The following is an 18,875-nucleotide window of genomic DNA, read 5'->3' on the forward strand; positions in this document are numbered from 1 at the left end:
GATAAAATGCTGGGGTTTTAGTTATGTATGCATATATATGTATAAATTAGCAGACTCCAGAGCTGCTGAGCTCTACTACTGTCACTGGTGTTAGGCTTTCAGAGGAATTCTTTTCTGATTCAGGCATATAAGTAAAGTGCTGGTTTTAATGTCCTCATTGAACTCTGAACACCTGGGGAGTTGATGTAATCTCTGTACAGAAGGAATTTATTCTGAAAGCATAACTGTCCTTAACTGGTAAATGATGAGTTATTTCCACATCTGATTGTACCATGTATCTATGCTTTTAATGGTTTATGTTGAGTTTAAATTTCTCCATGTGGGGTTCTATTTTTAAACACTTATATACTGAACTGTAATTGTTCAGATGGATTTTTTTTTTACTTGGAAATTAAGCAAATAAATCTGTGTAAGGATATATACCCTTAATAATATTAATCATAGAGCCAAGGAAAGTAAATATGGAATATTAGTTGGATTTTTATCTCACACTGATATTTCAGAATGAACCTTAGTTAAATAAGAGGGTTTTTATAAACTAGGAATAGTCAAAAATTATGCATTTTGTCACTAATGTAGTTTTGTTTGGACAGAATTTCAGAATTTTAAAAGCCTTAACTAAAGATCTCTTAAGTGCCATACAAAAGGCTAACTCCAGGTAGCATGGACTTGAAATACCCATATGTATGTGGGTATAGAGGTCTTAAGGCTATTAAAAGAATAAATGCAGTGTCTAGAAATACAAAAGCTGATTTCCTCCCCTCCTAGTTTGACAATGTTTCTCTGTCTAATTTATTTAAGGGAGAAGCTTTGTAGTTGGTATAAGGCACAGTGGGGCTTAGATATAAAACGGTTTCCTGTCTCCTCTGTCTCCTCTGTTACATAGAGAATATGTATTGCTTCAGATGTGCCTGTAAGGATGAAGTTACATTCAGCACCAGAGTCGGTCTTAAATATTGTTTTTTAATTTTAAATTTACTTTACAAAGTTGGAGCATAACATTAGCACTCTTTAATTTCCAGCTCTTTTTCCATAATAACTAATTGAATTGCTCCTTTCTTCCTTCTATGTGTGATCCTGATTCTGCTGGACTATCTGCTGAACTCCATGACAACATCACTTGTGATTTTTGTTGTAACTCACATTTGACATGTTCCAAATGGACTTGTGCTAGCATAATGAGAGATTCCCTCAAGGAGGCCCATCCCAGATGGGTTCACCTCTGGTTAGTAGAACGGGCTCTGAAACTCCTCAGCCGCCAATGAGTGGTGTAGGTGCCGTGAGTGGTGGACCTGGTGGCTTTGGTAGAGGAAACCCAGGGGGCAACTTTGAAGGACCTAACAAGCGTCGCAGATACTAAACCTTAATTCATTCCCTACTGTTTTAGAAATTCCAGTAAAATTATACAGTGATATGCCTTTATAATTTTAGCTGTTATCTGGAAACGGTTCTATTGTTATTGTAGTCTTTAAAACAGTTTCTTTTGTAAAACTTTTTTTGTATTCAGTCATAGGCTTTGTAGTATAGAGCAGAAATGATGCGGATCATTATGTAAGGCAATGTGTTTGTGACTCTAGCAAAATGCAATGTGTGACTATGCTGTAAAACGTGCGGTTATCTGATTACAATAAAACAAAAATCACTGGAAAGGATTTTGGGAATGTTATTACTAATACTGAGTAAGAACCATTTTATGCTTTATTATAAGTGGCATCATATTCATTTTTATGTAGTTTCTACTATGTGTCAAGAAAGTTCCATTCTTAATAGTGTTTAGGTGAACTGCATGGTGCAGTACATCCTGGGAAACTTAAAACACACCTGCTTTTGTTTTGACTTTCAAAGAGCATAAAATTTTATACAAAGTGTTCTCAAAGATGGTGTGTCCTTGCATCTCAATCCATCATTGCAAACTTAGTCACAGTAGGCTTATCAACAGAGGTCATCTGTCAGAAAAATTATTAGAAAATTTAACTTGGGGAGGGAAAAAAACAACTTTGGAAAGGAATCTCTATATATGCTTTATTCATAACAGTGTGAGTGAATTTACCTAAACCATATTTATAGAGGAGAAAATTGGTTGTGACATCTGTGTGTTCTGCTGATGGTTAAAGTATCTCCCATTGCAAGGAAGGAGACATTTCTGCACGGTGGTCAAAAGCTTTCCTCTGTGTTTGCACATCATTATTAATAAGTATACATTTTCCCTAGTGGTTGGTTTGAATAAAAACATGTCTGTTATCAGTGAGTAACTGTTTAATTAGGAAGCAAATACATGTTTTCCAGTGAAAATAAGTGTTCACTTATAGTTGAGTAATACGCATTTGGAAGGATTGCACATGAGTATTCTTCAGAAAGGTTTTACAGAACAAGGAATTTGGAAAATCCCATTTACAGCATAACTCGGGGTAGGTTTGCTGATTAAGATAAAACTGGTAGTAAAGCTATTAGGAAGCTTATTATGATTTTGTTTTGTCAGTCTTGGAAGATGATGGAAAAGACCTATTGGTTCTATTCCTGTAATGGCAAATAAGTAGGGATATTGGTTGGTTACTATTACTCTTTTTTCTGGGCAAAATAGTTGTAAAATAGTAGTGATCTTTTTTATCAGTTCACGTACATTTTCAGAGTTATACATAACTAAATTTTATCTGCGTGAATTATGGTGCTATATTGGTTAAAAACTGATTTGAAATAACCTGGTGCCCTAATAGCATCCAGATGGTATATACATACCTCAGTAAGGGTTGCAGGCAGCAGAGAGGGCTTGTGTGTTACTTGTTAATGTGAGATTGGCTTGGTGGATTGAATTTTGAGCAAAGAAAATTGCAATATTGCGGGCATTTTGGAAATACACTGTTACTTAAATTGCCCGTGTATATGGCTTAAGATACTGTTTTCATACAATTCAGGAGTTACCTTAGTGTAACTAAGTATGTAGGTCCTCACTTATGACATCTGTACCTGCAAAGCATTTTCCTTTATATTGTCTTTAATGTTGCCATTTTTTGCTTGACTTAACACGTGCCGCACTTTGTAATGCAATACTGAGTTACCTTTAGTCTGGAATACTCTTTCTCCTTGGTATATGTATCACATTATAGCACTCATTCTTAAAGTAAACCTCAACCAAACTGCAAATGGTTTTCCTTTACACACTAAAAGGTCCTAAACATCAAGATTTGGGAAAATTACTGTTTTTTCACTGCTATAAACTAATGCTTGCATATGGCAACTGGTTAAGCTCTCTGCTCTAGTGTCCTTTATGCAGTTGAAAATGCAGTATCTAGTAAGGTGTCTAAATATAAGATGACTTTTTTCTAATATTTCCTGCCCTTGTACGTGACCTTTTTTAGGGGATTAAGGAAGTATTGGTGAATTGGTAGTTCTCAACTGTAAAGCTGTACAGGGAATATGTTTTAAGTACAAATTAAACTTCATTCAAAAGGTTGGTTCATCTTCTTCAAAGGAAAAGGCTGTGTTAGTCAGGCTTTTAGCTAGCTCCTGTATATTTGATAAGCTATGTAAACCCTCCTCCTTATAATATCTGAGTATGTTTGAGAAGAACATTAAGTACACTGAATCCTCAGAAGTTGTTAATACTTTCTGTGCCAGCTTCATGCAATTTTAAGTGCATGTTTGTTGCACTGTGGTTTTGGTAGCAAGTAGAGATATGCATGTATTTGAAAATTATTTTAGATTTTATTTAACATTAGTGATTGCCATTCCACAGTTGTGACCTGCCCCTCCTGTAAACCTCTGACTTGGATGGCTCTGCTGCATGGTAGCAGTGGATTTGTCAGCTGTCCTTACTGCAGAAAATAATTTAATCTATTTTTAAATGTCTGTGAACCAAGTCCTAACAATCAATACTGAAATATATTTTTGGGCAGATTTTAAGGAGTTAACTCCTTAAGAATGCCTTTTGTAGCTGATGACATGCTGCTGTGTTAAGCTCTTAAAAGTCTTCTTTGGGCTGCTTGGCTTAACTCTACAGGCAGTGCTTCTCATTTTGCCAAATGTGGTAGAAACTGATCCTAGCTATAAAATAAACACATAATTTTATTGAAAAATTAATGGTCACAAATTGTTTCTTTAAAATGTGTAGATGTATTTTTGTGTGAAGGTTCTGCCCTTCTCCTAAAGTGATTAATTTTTCTTGATCCTCGTCTGGTGGAGCAGTTTATCATTTTTTCTGTGTACACAGGTACTCAAGTTTTTAACTACATTTGCATTGTTTGACTGGAGCGTATAGTGAAGTCCTGACACTCTGCTATGTGGTATGCTAAAACAAGTAGGCTTGGAATATATGTGAATCTGCCAACTACAGTGTATATATATACATTATATATACAATATATATACATTATATATTACTTTTATAATGTACTTACTGAGGTTTTCCATTATTCCTGAAGTTTCATATTCCTAAACTACCAAATTTTCCAGTGAGATACAATTTTGGTACTTAAAGATAACAAAGCTTTACTATTCCATTTAAGTTACACATTGTTCTGACCAATGTGCTCTTTAGATAAAGCACGTTGATATCTTGGGAAACTTTCTGGTGATGCTAATACACTTTACTGTATTAATTTCCTAAGAAAATCACAAACTACTGTGGATTACCTGGAAAGAAAATTCCTGACATGCAGTTCTTTTATTTGTTGTCCATGGTTTTTTTATGCAGTTGTACATAAAGATATAATAAGCTGGAGATTCTTACTAGAATGAAATTTAAAATAGATGGCAAGAAGACAGTATGAACTAAATAATTAAATTTTAAACATAAGCCAATAGGATTTTATAGTATGCATTTTTGAGGAGCATTCTGATATAAAGTATGTCACCATATTCACCAAATTAATTTCCCTCTTTTCACCTCTTGATTTCAGATATAGAATAATTTGTCATTACAAATACTTTGAAAGGTACTACAAACACAGTGACATTTATGAACTATGTCTTGCTAAACAGTTTCAATCTCCCTTGAGATAACTTGGCTCAAAAATGCTGAAATAAACAATCTAAAGGCAGATTCTCAAATGAAAACCAAAACCCCGTAGGCCTTTTTGAAGGGAGAAAATATTATTGGAGGTGAGATGTTCAGCAGTTATCCGGTGTGCTCAGGTGGCATGAAGTTCATTTTACTTTAGTATGTTGCAGAAACAAATTTTTTGGTACTTCCTGATTTATGTATTTTTTACAAGAAGTTGGATCATGATTTTTCCCTTCCAAAGTCAAACTACAGTATAATTGAACCACTAAATTAGCACAGAATGCCGGGTAGCAACTAGAGTCAGTTAATGTTGGACCACAGATGTGAATGGGGTTCTAAATCCCATTCCTGAGACTTGAAGTGTTGCATATCCATGGGTCATTTTAGAGTCTGCATGCAGCATCTTTTCTTAGCTTGTGCTTGTGGGCAGGAGTGGGGGACTCCAGAGAGCACATACTTCCAATGCAATCTAATTGTCTTCTCAGGAGCCCTCAAATTATTAATATGGACACTGTGCTGTTATTAAGATGCTCATCTTGGAGTTTGGTGCTTTCCATGGGCTGTTAGCTCACTCCTAGCATGAGGGAATATTGGACCAAACTTTTCTGACTCATCAGTGGTAAGGAGGGAGTGAGTGTGACCTATGAGAAATGCAAATCCAATACTTTAGATTATTGGATATTCAGTGCTAGTTTGGTGGCAAATGTTGAACTGTAGTAACGTGAAGGCATTTGCTTTCTTAAAAATTCACTTACTGAAATGTAAGAACTTAGTAACAATAAGAGGATTGACTAAAAACTTTGAACACCGAATGTCAGATAAAATTTTTCCCATTAGATTGTTTTTATGTTACCTTTTGTTACCTTTCCAGATATACTGTAAAGTAGTTTTAGCCATCTCACCAGTTTAGTGCGTTTTGTTGATGGTTTCATGTGCTTTCCCATAAAGTATTTTAAAAATCGTAGCTGTAGGCATTTCAGGTGTGTTTTCACGGTAATCCATGAAATACTGAAGCTAGTTATAAAATTGTCTAAAATATTACTTGTAGAATAAATAAACTGAACATGAAATTTTAATGAAAACTGTTTTTTATGATTTTAAATGCATGGAAGCAAACCCTCATTGTGTTAATTTTCAGTGGGATAGATTTTAATAGGTCTTTTCCATCTTGAACTTCCTTAAGATACTCTGAAAGTTAATATAATTGAAATTTGGAAGGCATCCTTATTAATGACCTCAGCCTGACTCTTAAAAGCAGTGTGAGAAGTTTCTTCTGTTTGGAACAGCAGCCCTTTTTTCCTAATTGAAGGAGCTATTCAGTAAACCATTCAGAGATAAACACAACATACTTACAGGTAAAACTATTAAAAAAACCCTCTGCTCTAATGTAAAGATTATTGTACGCACAGATCACATTGAAAGAAAAAAAGCAACTTTGTAAATGTGGGTAAAAACTCAAGTGATTTGTATGTGGTCCCTTGGGTGGAGAATAAAATGCTCATAATAAGAGGTATGAGATTCAAAAGGAACTGGAGTGTGTTACTACATACACATGTGGATAAGGTTTTTCCATTTGTTTGCATAAGTGATTTGTCTAGAGCTTCCATTGTTCCTAGATTTACTAGTGTGCTTTTATGTCTCAATTCCTGTAGAGTAAAGCATAGCTGTATAATTTGATTGAATTTACATGCTGACTGTATGTGGGACGTTAAGTGCTTGACTTGAAAGAATTGCAGTGAGAATAAAGATGCTGTTCTTGACTTTAAGTAAAAACTGCGTAGATGCTTGAACAGGAATAAGTGTGGAGGGTCCTGTATGTAAATTGAACAAAAAAAATGGGAGAGAGGGAATAAAGTAACATAATAAAAGTGAGAAGAGTGTGGTTTAATTTTATATCTACAGCAGATTCACAGAAATAACTTTAAGTCTTGTTCTACATGAAAACCACAATGCAACTGATTTTTAATAGAAGAGGTGGAAATACCAGTTACATTCATGTCTTGGGTTTTTGGAACTGAATTTAGTTTTATGCAGATGGCCAAAGAAAAACTGAAACGAATTAATGTTTTAAAAATATTTTGAAATTCTTGGGTTGTATGGTGGGATCACTGCAGTTGGTTATATCTCTTTGTGTTGCTTTTATGAAGTTGATGTGTAGGACTTCATTTTGTGGCTGAATACAGCAACCGTATACAGCGTACATACGCCATGTAAGTATGTAACAGCTGATTTTAAGGTTATTAGCCTCTCATCAAACTAGTGAGAATCCAGTCTTAAACCTGAGTGCATCATAGACAGAGAAGCACCAAACAGAAGACCATGGTAAAGGAAAATGAAATAGTACATATCTATTAGTAGTAATGGGATGAGATTAAGGTATTTTCATTAATTTTTTGCCTTAATTCACTGTAATCAATTTTTTTGTGTGTGACAGGGAAACTATTTTTATTATCAGTTAAAGAAGGAAAGAAAGAAAAAAATCCCCAACAAAATATCTCTCCCAAAGAATCCCCAAACCCTAAAATCCTCAGTGTACAACCCAATCCCAAGCAAAATGTGTTTTCCCACTTTAAATAAATATGTATACTTAAGCAAGGTAGAAGAGAAAATAAATCTAAAAATATGTAAAAAACAAAAGGGTTTACTGTAATTCTTTTTGCATCTGTTAGCTCTTGATGTTCATTTTAAAGTGTTACTTTTTTTAAAAAAAATTAATTCCATTACTGTTCATTATTTATTATAAAAGGATTTATTCTACTAAATTTATTTATTGTTACTAAGTTTTCAATATTTTTATATAGTGTAAAATTGCATGAAAAAACACTGCATAAACCAGCTATTGCAGTACTGTAGAATGCAGTCTTTGAACTGCTAGCTGAATTGGTCTTCCAGGCTGCTTACAAATGTTTTAAATATTTGTATGCTAATGGAAATTTGAAATGTTTGTGTGCATATTAAAAATAATCCAGTACATGCCTTGCTGCAGATATGAATAGCCTTTTGCCCTCCTTGCTGCTTGGTCCTGCTCCCTCTGTGTCCCCAGGCAGGAGACACAGGTAAAGGCAGGTAAGGGAGACTGTGAGAATTATTGATTCTAATTATTTCAGTGTGGAAGGAAAGAAGAGCAAGAAGGGGCAGTAGAGCAAGACTCTTCTTACCTGTGCATACATAGGATATTTTATGCTGCAGACAGAGAACATAGTTCAATAAATGTTCTCATTAAGTGTGTTTGGAAGAAATACATAGCCTAGAACAAATGGATAAGAAGTGTGTAGAGGACTTTAGATGTCTGACTAACCTGGTTATGGTTTACATTCTTAGTGATAGTTGAGCAAGAGGGCAAGTATTTCAAGCAGTGAAAAAAAAAATTCTACTAAAATGTTGAGCCAAAGTTTATGTGAGCTTGATCTGTCTGTTCACTTTCTGCAGTTACCAAGAAGGTTACTTGCAAGCCAGTAAAAAATGGAAAATAGTGTTCTTCGTGATTTCTCCAGGAGAGATGATATACACAGTTGCTTTAAAAAGAAGCAAGACTATTCACATGTATTTTTCTTGGAAGAAAATATAAAAAACTGCCATTACAAAGATGGGAAAAACAGTCTTTTAAAATGCTAACATTCTTCATTCTTTGACATGATAGCCTTGTGTTGTTCCATATATTATGTTCTGCTTTTAAGGGAAAGAGCATGTGCAAGGTAAGCCACAGCTGCAGTTTTAATTAACTTCAAATAAAAAGCTTTTCCCACAAGACACACCTGTAATAATGAAACAGTAGTTAATCTTCAGTTTTGTTTCAGTGTGGAATATTGTGTTTCTAGAACTTAGCATTTTACCAGTTCCAGTTCCACATCTGACATTTTTGGAACCAGAGCTGTGCCAAATCATACAAATAAAGTTTTTGCCTTAGTGTGTGAACAGTGCAATTACTGCAGTTCAAAAACTGAATGTTCAAGAGTTTTGAAAGAAAATGCATGGAAGAATTGTCATCTATTGAATTGCTGGTTTAAAGGTGAAAATTGTCAACTTGACAGCTGGGATGGCTTTACTTCTAACATTATTTTAGGCTATGTGTCAGTTTATTATTGTCATGTTATACATTGTGTAGTTTTTATAATACCACTTAATGCATGTTTGACATTTTTCTTGCATCACACTTGCATAGTTTCATATATTATTCACACTGATTAATACAACTGTCTGTAGGTGGGGGGTACCAGAGCATTTGTTTAGTATTATGTAACTTGTTTAGGAGTGTTTTTCATTGATAAGCGTGTTTTCTGTCTTGTGTTTACTCTGGATGTTCTGAGCAAAATACACTTTTTCTACTTTATGTGGGGAAAAAGCAACAAGTAATGAAAGAGTGGTTATTAGGAAAGTAAATGGAAGTTCTGGATGCTTCTTACTGTTTCTAAAATGACAGCTGACTCAGGAGAATAAAATCACTTGGTATACTTTCTGCATGACTATTTTAGACTTTTCCCTGCTTACACCACAGTTAAGGATCATTTTTCAAGATTGCAAACAAAATTTTTAATTTCTGTCTGGTTTTAGTCCTAACTGTGTTTACAAGACAGTAAATTAAACACAAATGTCTCAATGTTTGCTCTGAAAAGTACTCTTAACTCCCGAAATTGTATTAAACATAAGGAAAAATAATTTGAGTTTCATAATTTTAAAATACTGAATTAGCCAGTCCCCTGGGGGTGCAGTGGGGGTGGAGGAAGCACAGATTTGTGGAGAAATCATACTCTTGTTTTCAGTTGCGCTGTGTTCCTGGGCATGCATTTTTTTGCTCTTTACATTGAGCCCATTTGTTACAAAGATTTAAAAAGAAATATAATTCATCATATTTCATCCAGTTATAAATTCATTGCTACATTGTAAAAATCAGAGTTGGTTAGTTTAGGCTCATTTACTTTACTGGAGATTATGGCATGTAGTATAAATATCAGAAATAGGGTAATTCAAGTGTTGATAGTTACTGGTGATATGTTGTTGTGCCTTTAAGCCCGGTTGGATAAAAGCTGATATATATTGAGCATAACAATGTCTTAAAACTCAGTGCCCAGAATCTTGATGCTGAATTTGCATTTCTTCTTTATTTCTGTGATAATAACAAAATACTCACAGGTTTGAAAGTTTACATCTAGATATATGGAGGAGAGTAAAGGATTATTATTCTATGTTGCTTGGTTTTGAGGTCTTGTGTGGGAAAACTGGTATTGTAGAATCTTTTCTATATGATTGCTTAAAAACCTACTGGTTTTTTTGAACTGTCTTGTATATTTAAAACTGTCCAGTGTGAAGGAAGCCAAATGATGTATCTTTAAAGAATGTAGGAAGGCAATTTGGCTAGAGGTCTTTCTTGAGCTCTAAATCATTTACTGGTTTGACACTGAGGACATGGTGTCTTAACTCTAACCTTACACTACAATTATATTGAAAACTTGTGCAAGCTTCTGCCAAGCTTTAGAAGTGATGTGAGGATGTAAGGTGACATACTGACTGTAGAATTGGGCCAAATTATTGATATTTGATGCTTGTCACCAGCCTGCTCTGGTTATCCTAATCCATTCCTTTCAGGATTTTGTTTCCTTTTCTGTACTCTAGGTTTTCTTTTGTTTAAAATGCTTTATGTTTTCCTGATAATGTGGAAGATATGAGCTGTATGAAACGTTTATTTGGGGGTTCTAACAGTAAACTTGATGGAAATGGTTTAAAGCAAGGGAAAGATGTCAGATGCACAGTAAAACCCAGTTCTGTCTATGATTTGACAAGTTGTTACACACCTCTTCATATGTGTTTTGTTAGTATATATCATGTATGTTTTCTTAACCTATTGTGCCTTTAAAAAGGATTTATGTCTCTTTCTACGGAGGGCAAAAAATTTTGTTCTGGATTAATTTCATTTCATTGTTTCTCTTTCATGTAATTACACAATAATGAAGTGACAAAGAGTACATGAGAACTTAATAGATAGTTACTCTTTCTGAACTCAAAGATGTGTGCAAATACTAATACAGAAAAGTTTAATTAGATAAGTGCTCTTCATGGATTTACAGATGGGGGAGATACTATTGTGGAAGAGCAGGAAAACGTGGCTTTATCTCATCTTTCACTTTGCAGCTTTTAATAATTTAGGAACTACCATAGAATTAAAGACCCCAAGTATGACTCTTATAAACTTCATCTAAAATTCTTAAGTGTTGTTTCAGAGTTCTGCTATAAACAAAAACTAATTCAGTGTAAACATTCAAATAAAATACGTGCTTTAATGGAAAAAGTAATTCTGAAAGCCTGTGTTTTATTAAGGTAAGAAGAGTAATGTTATTGGGGAGTTAGGTGTATTTTCTCATATCTTTATTTTTGACTACATAACCTTAAAGGAATAAAAGTGAAATTAATGACATGCAGGAAAAGGCTAAATATACAGGACATAATTTCCTGGAAAAGGACTAAAGTTCAAATATGTGTAACTTAAGTACCAGTACTGGACTTCTGTCATAAGTTCAGAAAGCTTCTGCTTAGAAACAGGTGCTGCCAAATCTAGCCTGCTCTTATGGCAGGAAAATGTCATCTTTGCCTTGATTGTGGCAAACCAAGAATAGGATTATCAGGATTTAAGTTTATGAAGAACCTAGTTATCTTGCCACAGTGATAAATTTGAGTAGCTGAAGGGTCAGCATCTTAGGTAAGTTTGTCTGCTGAGTTGGTATATGTACAGCTGCATGATTGTCACAGCCTTCCCAGGTCTTGGAATATGGTAGTGCTTTTGGTTGTTTCAGCAGTTGCTTCATGTGCCTCAGTTAATGAAGTTTATATATGGCTGCTCAGATGCTTTTCAAAGTCATCTTTTCTGCTTAGCAAATTCTCTCAGGTAGTGACAGCCACTGCAGTTGTGGATTGAGAGTGATGCCGTCATGGGGTGCTTAAATCAGCATGTGCTCCTATCAGCTGCAGTCAGCTTAGTTTATACCTGTTCAGTCATTACAGTGCACTTCCAAATACTACTTTTCATTAATGGAAGTTGTGTTCTCAATGAGATATTGATCTGGGCAAGTTTGAGTAGAGGCTTAAGAAAATAGAGAAAATACAAACTAGTTACACTTGTACTGTCAATGAGACAAATTCCTTTAATAATTCCAGGTGTGTTACGGAAAATTAATCTCTTGGATGGTTCTAATTCCCTAAGTTTGTAATAAAGGTACTTGGATTTTGTTCTACCTCCGTTTTCTGAGGCTCATCTTTAAACTGTTTGGACATCTGCATTCATTTTAGCTTTCACAGCTTGATGTAAACTAGAGTCCTTCAAACTTTATGCATAAATATACCCTGTCAGGGCATACTCATCAGTCAGGTGCTGATCAGATGCAAGATTTTGTAGAGTCCAGAATGAAAGTAAGTGTAAAAGTTGTTAAGTAAGATGAAAGTAAGTTATGAGAAGACCAGTACAAGATGGAGCAGAATAGGAGAGCAAACTGCTTTGAAGGTGGTCTGTAAAGCATAGTGCAAAATAATCTGATAACAAGTACATGTTCTGTTAATCTTTCAAAGAAATGGATGCATCAGGATGCAGAACTTCAGTATGAAATGCAGACTTTTTTGGAGAAGCTGCTGCTTGCTTAAGCGGAGTTTCTTTTTCAAGATGTTACAAGTAATGTTTGTAGTGTATTAGAATGGATGTTTTTTACTCGTGTACATCAGAAGTCACAAACAGGTAACAGCTTTTATGTTTTTGTCTGTGTGTGTAACCATTTTCTCATTAATGTGTTGATACTTACAAACTTGGCACCCAAGATAATTTTGATAGCTTGTTTGTAAATTAGTATTTTTAATGTGAGAATTATAGTGCAAGCTTGCATCTTGAAATCTGAATGAGCTATGATGAAAAACAGTACCAGCAATCAGTCTCTTTGATTAAAAATATTTAGTTTTGAATATGATGCCAAGTTACTGCCTTTGTATATAAGATGATATCAAAAGGGAGTTCCTCACTTCTCAGACTGTGGTCTTGGCCTAGTCCTGTGCAAAGGAGTGTCATCACTGAGGCCTTTACTTTGCTCTCAGTTGGAGAAAATGGTAGCCAACTGGAGCGACTTTATGGAGGGTATATGGTGGAACAGTTAATAGTATTCCTAACACTCACTAAGATGCCTCATCTGTTATTCAGACTTGAAATTATTTCTAATATAGTGCTTTTCAGTCCTCTGCCACAAGTTAGTAGGTGTTTGGTTTGCTCTATGTATGACAGCTGAGCTTAAAGCTTTTAAAAAATGTTTGCTATTAACTTAGAAAGCTATTTCACTTTGGGTAGGAAGAATAGCTTTTATCTTGCAGGCAGTAGTGATGTCTACTAAAATAAGGAATGCTGTACATAGAATTTACAGCATTCTATGGTACTATAAAGCTGAAATAAATCCTGATAGTGCATCATCAGGAATATGTCCAGTTGTGCAAAGAAAGGACAAAGAGCCAAGTTTGAGTCCCAGCTTGCCAGGCAGAGAGTAGCAAATAGAGAAATGGCTTCTTTATTCAACATTGCTTTGTGAGTTTTTTCAGGAACAGGTAAGTCTATGTCAGTATACCAGTATGGGGTAGATAGGATACCCTGCAGTTTATTAATGCTGTTTGTTGTCTTAGTCTTGAAATACAGATTCCATTTCCTGTATTTCAAATCTAATGTAAGATTTTCTGTTTTCTACCAATTATGATTTTATTATGGTGGAAGCCAGAAGTTGATAATTCTGCATTTCTTACAGAGTAATCTGTGATGGAAGTTGTCACCCAGTAGAGTTAGTACAGGAGGGAAATTACTTAACTGCACAAAGAATCACAGATCTTTTGATGGGACCAGAAGCAATGGGTACACACAGAAACACAGGGGATTACTTCTGAGCATCAGGAAACTTTTTTACTGTGAGGGGTGAGCAAGCACTGGCACAGCCTGCCCAGAGAGGTTGTGGAGTCTCCATTCTTGGAGATGCCACAAGCCATCTGGATGTGGTCCTGGGCACTGGCTCTAGGTGGCCCTGCCTGAGCCGAGGAGTTGGACCAGATGATCTCTAGAGATCCCTTCTGACATTAACAAGTCCACGATTCTGTCATCTAAGCAAAACTTGGAATTCATTAAACTTTATGTGAATGGATTAACAGTTAAACCCTATTACATGCTTGGGTATTTGAATTCTTCCTTACTAGGTTTCATTTCAATGTAGTTGTATGTATTGGGTAGTATTGTTAAATTTTACATTTTCAAATGAAGCATGTCAAAGATGAAAGCTCTTGGAGTGAATGAGTTGATGTTAATAAAGACTGTGTGACCACATCTTGCCGTGCCCTTCCCCCAGCACAGTCTTACAGCTTCAGAGATTTTAGCCCCACAAAGATAATCAGTTCTGCTGTCATTATTTTGGAAGAGGAGGTTAGGACACTGGCCTAACTTGGCACCTGCTGCAAAAATGACAGGTAAGGAACCTTACAGGAGGGAATGGGGAGCATTGTGTGAAGTTCTGTAAAGCAGAATTACAAACACTTCAGAAGCTATGTATTAGTGAGTTTCACAATTCCTTAGGAATACTGTTGTGGTTTTTTTTTTTAATTAGAGAAAATTGGACTATGCACAGTATAGGAAGTTTTGTGTGAAACTAGATTCCCTCTTAGGTTTTGGAAGGTAGAAAACATCCTCCAACTAGTGAGGTCATCACTACTATATATAAGAATTATTCTATAATACAAAGCTTATGCTGATTTTCTGTAGTCTTAAAACTAAGATATAAGAAAATTGTCTCTTAGGCTTTGCATATGCACATTTCTGCTACTTTAAAACAATTTTAAATATTTTTGAAATAAAAAATTAGTCTTAATAGAAGTATGCCTATTTAAACATCCCTAAAATCTTAGTGGTTCTCTTAACTCCTTGCATAAGTTTATATTTGTTTGCATTGTGTGTAGCACAATTCTATCCTGACTTCTGTTAAAGTAGTAGACCTGTACTGAGATCCTACTTAACTCTGTGCTAGCTGTGCTGGTTTAATGATGTCTTGTTTACAGCAGACTTTTCTAAATCTATGTCTGTGATAGCTGACTTCAGAGTTTCCAGAAGTTGGCAGAACTATCTTGTGAAATTTTAACTCTAGCTTCCAGTGCCAAGTGCAGCATTATCAGATGCTTTTCATCTGTCACGTTTCTTAAGTTTTCTTTGTGAAGTCACATCTATACATCATTATTTCTAGGGGAAAGAGATGATGAGGGTTAAAGGTTATTCTCTTGTTCCTTCAACAGTTTTGTACTTTTTAGCTGTTCATGATAAAGTATCACAAAATGCTCAGAACTTCACATCTGTGTAACCTGTCATATGAGTTCTGAATGGAGAAAATAACACCATTATTTGGACATTTTTCCAAGATGCTCAGCATGAACACAGTCATTGAATGTAAAAATCTAAACATTGAAAGATATTTTTGCTGCTTCAATGACAACATTTGTAAAATGGGTAATTATGAAAATCAGTGATGAGCCAGCTATTCTGGTGGTGCAGGTTCCTCAACTTGAAGTGGGAGTGTCATAGAGGGGAGGGGGCTGTATTAAAAAATACAGGATTTTGTTGCTGTTTCACACAGGATTGTCTTAATGACTTGGACTACTGTCTTGCAATGTGTAAAATTTTGCAAAAAATAAAATGTGTGTATATATATATATATATATATAAAACCCACTGGATGCTATTGTGTCTTGCATCTAGGAATATAATGACTTGCAAATGAGCAATTTTATTGTTTTTATGAAGTGCTTACAAATTTTAGTATCTTTGAATTCTGACCTTGCTGAAGCTGTACAGATGAAAACTTTTGTGTCTTCTGTTTAAATGCTTTCAGACATGCTCACCATTCCCTAAATACTGAAGAAATCATCTAATTTCTATATGCTGAAGATCTGCAATCCAAGCAAAACAGAAACTAATGTCCCTTGATCACAGATTGTCACTGGCATGTGTTCATTGCCTGGCGACTAGTAACTGCCACCATTTGTTCTTTTTTGAAATCTGATCCCAGAAGAGGAATATTACTGCATTCACATTCCTCATTCTGTGTAAGATGCTAACTTCAGGTACCCTACTCCTTGTAACTTTAAGCTGTGAAATGGATGTAAAATATTTTTAACGATCTTGCAAAGGAAATTGAACGCCTTGTTGGCTTAGCTCAAGTAGTACTTTCCCTTTTGTTTCTAGGAACTTAATTCTTCCTTTGAGCTCTAATTTGGTATTTTTTTTCCTTAAATACTTGCTTGCTTCTTCTTCTCTGCAAGTACTTAATATGCACTTATTAAGAGAATTTGACAAACACAAGATTTGGAAAAAATGTGTTGCAGTTTGTCTCCTATAATCCCTGGCAGCTATGCAGTGATGCCAGGTAACAATTTCTTTTAGTCTCTAATGGTTTTATTATCCTCAGTAGGGACTACTCATAATTAAGATGAGCAGGTTTGGCCAGACTAAAATTAAAACTAAGAGAAGAATGGGGAGGATAAGATTGCCTTACCATTTAAGAATGTCTAGCACTGTATCTTCTGTTAGTATGTCAGCAGCCAACATTGTTATCTGTTACCTTTTGATAGGTAAGCCTGAACAAATGCAAACATGAACACAGCTCTGCGGATCATCTCGGGTTCCCTTTGGAAACCCCAAATAAGTGGCCACAAGGGATTGTGTGTTTTCCTGAGAACACCTCGGCATTGGAGTTCTTCTTTCTGTGTGCTGGATAGTGGTTCTGCTACTCTCAAAATCATACCTGTGCCTGCTGGTGCAAAATGCCATATGGTCACTTCAGTGGAACTCAAAATTTACCTGTGCTGCTGTTGTGTGTTGCTAGGTAATTTTTAAAGTAGACCTAAAATAAAGGGGAAACTTAGTGGGGTTTTATTACTCTTACTTACAATAGCCACCAAAAAGCCCATTAATTAAAAAAATTAAAACAAAAAAAAACCTGAACTAAACCACAAAACCTGTTCTGTCAGTCAATCCAGTGAAGCTGCCATGCATCCGTGTGCAAGGTACATGTGCAGTGTCCTTCGGTGTTGGAGTGTCACAGCTATTCCTCCTCCGAATTGGCACCAGCAGCCTGGAGCTTGTCCCACACAGCCGGTCTGTGCTGCGGATATCCCGCTAAGCTGAGCATGCATTACTTGAGATAGCCACACTTAGGAGTTGGTTTTCAATTTTCCTTTGTAACAGCACAATATATGCACAATATCATTCTATTTGTGTGCGATGCCTCTCTCCTCTCGAGAACAGGCATGTTTATCATGCTGTAAGCCTTTTAGACTAGGTCAGATTCATTTTGCTTACCATACCCACCATACCCACTTTGAGCTTTAATTTAAAGAAGAACTTTATCATATGGATGAAAATTCAGTCTCTTTGAAAACAACTTTTGCTTGTGTTCCAGCTCACTCTTAGAAATCACATTTTTTCATCACTGGCTGTTTGGATGCATTCAGCTCTAGCAAAGTAAATACTACTAATCATAAACAGTAGAGTTTATATAGGGTAGAGAGGTTGGAATGATCTTAGAAGAGGGAGAATTGTGAATAAATTGTGGAGAGGCACATTCCTAGTAGAAACTATAGGCATTTTAACACTCCCAGCAGTCTTACTGGGTGGTTTTAGAGCCTGTAATCAAAAATGGACGATAATAATTTGGCTACAGCTTTGTCACTAATATCTACTGGTTGCCAAGAATATGGCACACTGCTTTCTCTTCAGTAAATCTGGGTGGCCAAGAAAGAGAAAGTAATATTTACTGTCAGTTACAGAAACTGGAGAGACTGTGTTAGGCCTTGATGCTTTAGCTTTCTTGATTGGGGAGGTGAAGGAGAAAGTAATTATTGGGTTTTTTTAATAATAAAATACAGACTGAAAACTATGCAGTTTGTAATTTTAGCCTTCCTGTTAGATGGGTACATACCTATCAATAGCTACATTAATTGCACCATGTTGAGGTGATGTCTCAGGACACTAACACTTCTCCAGATGACAGTTTCAGCCAACTCCCTATGACTGGCAGTTCATCACTACAGCTATTACTGCATTTGACTTGCTAAATGATTGTAGAATCAACACAGTTAGAAAGGGTTAGTGGGCTGTGCTCTTTCATTTGTGCTTTAGGAAGAAAGTATCTATCTTGCTGAATGTCTGGTGCAGAATAGATAACTGAACTTTGTAAATCTGATAGATAGCAAGTTTCACCATGGTGTGGGAAGGGAGATAAAAAGGAACCAAATGGGAGAATTGATTTAATAGGGCTCAGACATTAATCATGCCAACTTTAAAATGGTATTTATTCTGAGCTGCACATCTCAGCCTGTTTTCAGCTGTGTCTGATAAGGTACATGTTAACTTTATTGTAAATGTTTGTGGTTGTGTGTTGTAATTTGCACATATGTCACTTCTTGAATTACTTTTTGGGACTGCTCCTAAAGTGAAGCTAGCCTGATAGGTGTAACCTATGTGTGGCTTTCCAAAGGAATTCTTTCTGTAATAAATGCTTTGCAGGGTGTGCTAAGTTTTATGGTCCTCAAAACAGGACCTCAAGATGTTGGAAAATCATTTTAACAAGTCTTTACTTGAGAGTATGGGGAGTTCTTCACCCCTTTGTACTGCTGTGATGAGGACCTTTCCAGGCAGTCTTCTCTGTAGACATTTCCGTAGGGCTCTCAGGCTCTGCAAACACGTTTCTGTGCCTGAGTAAGGGATTATGATAAGCCTGTCAAACATTGCACTGCTCACATCTTACTTTAAGTCTGAGACACTTATGGAGAAGAGGTGATTTTAATTCTGGGAGGACGAAATGTGTCTACAGGTGAGAGCTGTTTCGAAGCC

At 35.7% G+C, this 18,875-nt stretch overlaps 1 protein-coding gene across 6 annotated transcripts in view; it reads left to right on the forward strand.

The window, feature by feature from the left end:
• PSPC1 (paraspeckle component 1) overlaps positions 1–18,875 on the forward strand; it is a 58,778-nt gene that overhangs the window by 34,068 nt on the left and 5,835 nt on the right. For 2 of the 6 annotated variants that reach the window (XR_011680249.1, XR_011680251.1), the window contains exon 9: positions 1,175–16,866. The exons of 2 other annotated variants lie outside the window; for them this stretch is intronic. Coding sequence is in view for 1 of the 4 variants with exons in the window: in XM_071434122.1 (XP_071290223.1) it covers positions 1,175–1,360 (186 nt within the window). In the remaining 3 variants the exon portion in view is untranslated. Of the gene's footprint in view, positions 1–1,174; positions 16,951–18,875 lie in introns of those variants that run through there. 2 more of the 6 variants (XR_011680250.1, XM_071434122.1) reach the window with 2 other exon arrangements.

The sequence above is a fragment of the Agelaius tricolor genome, unplaced genomic scaffold (assembly GCF_023055355.1).
Source record: "Agelaius tricolor isolate 1412-34295 unplaced genomic scaffold, bAgeTri1.0.p SCAF_9, whole genome shotgun sequence".
NCBI lineage: Eukaryota > Metazoa > Chordata > Aves > Passeriformes > Icteridae > Agelaius > Agelaius tricolor.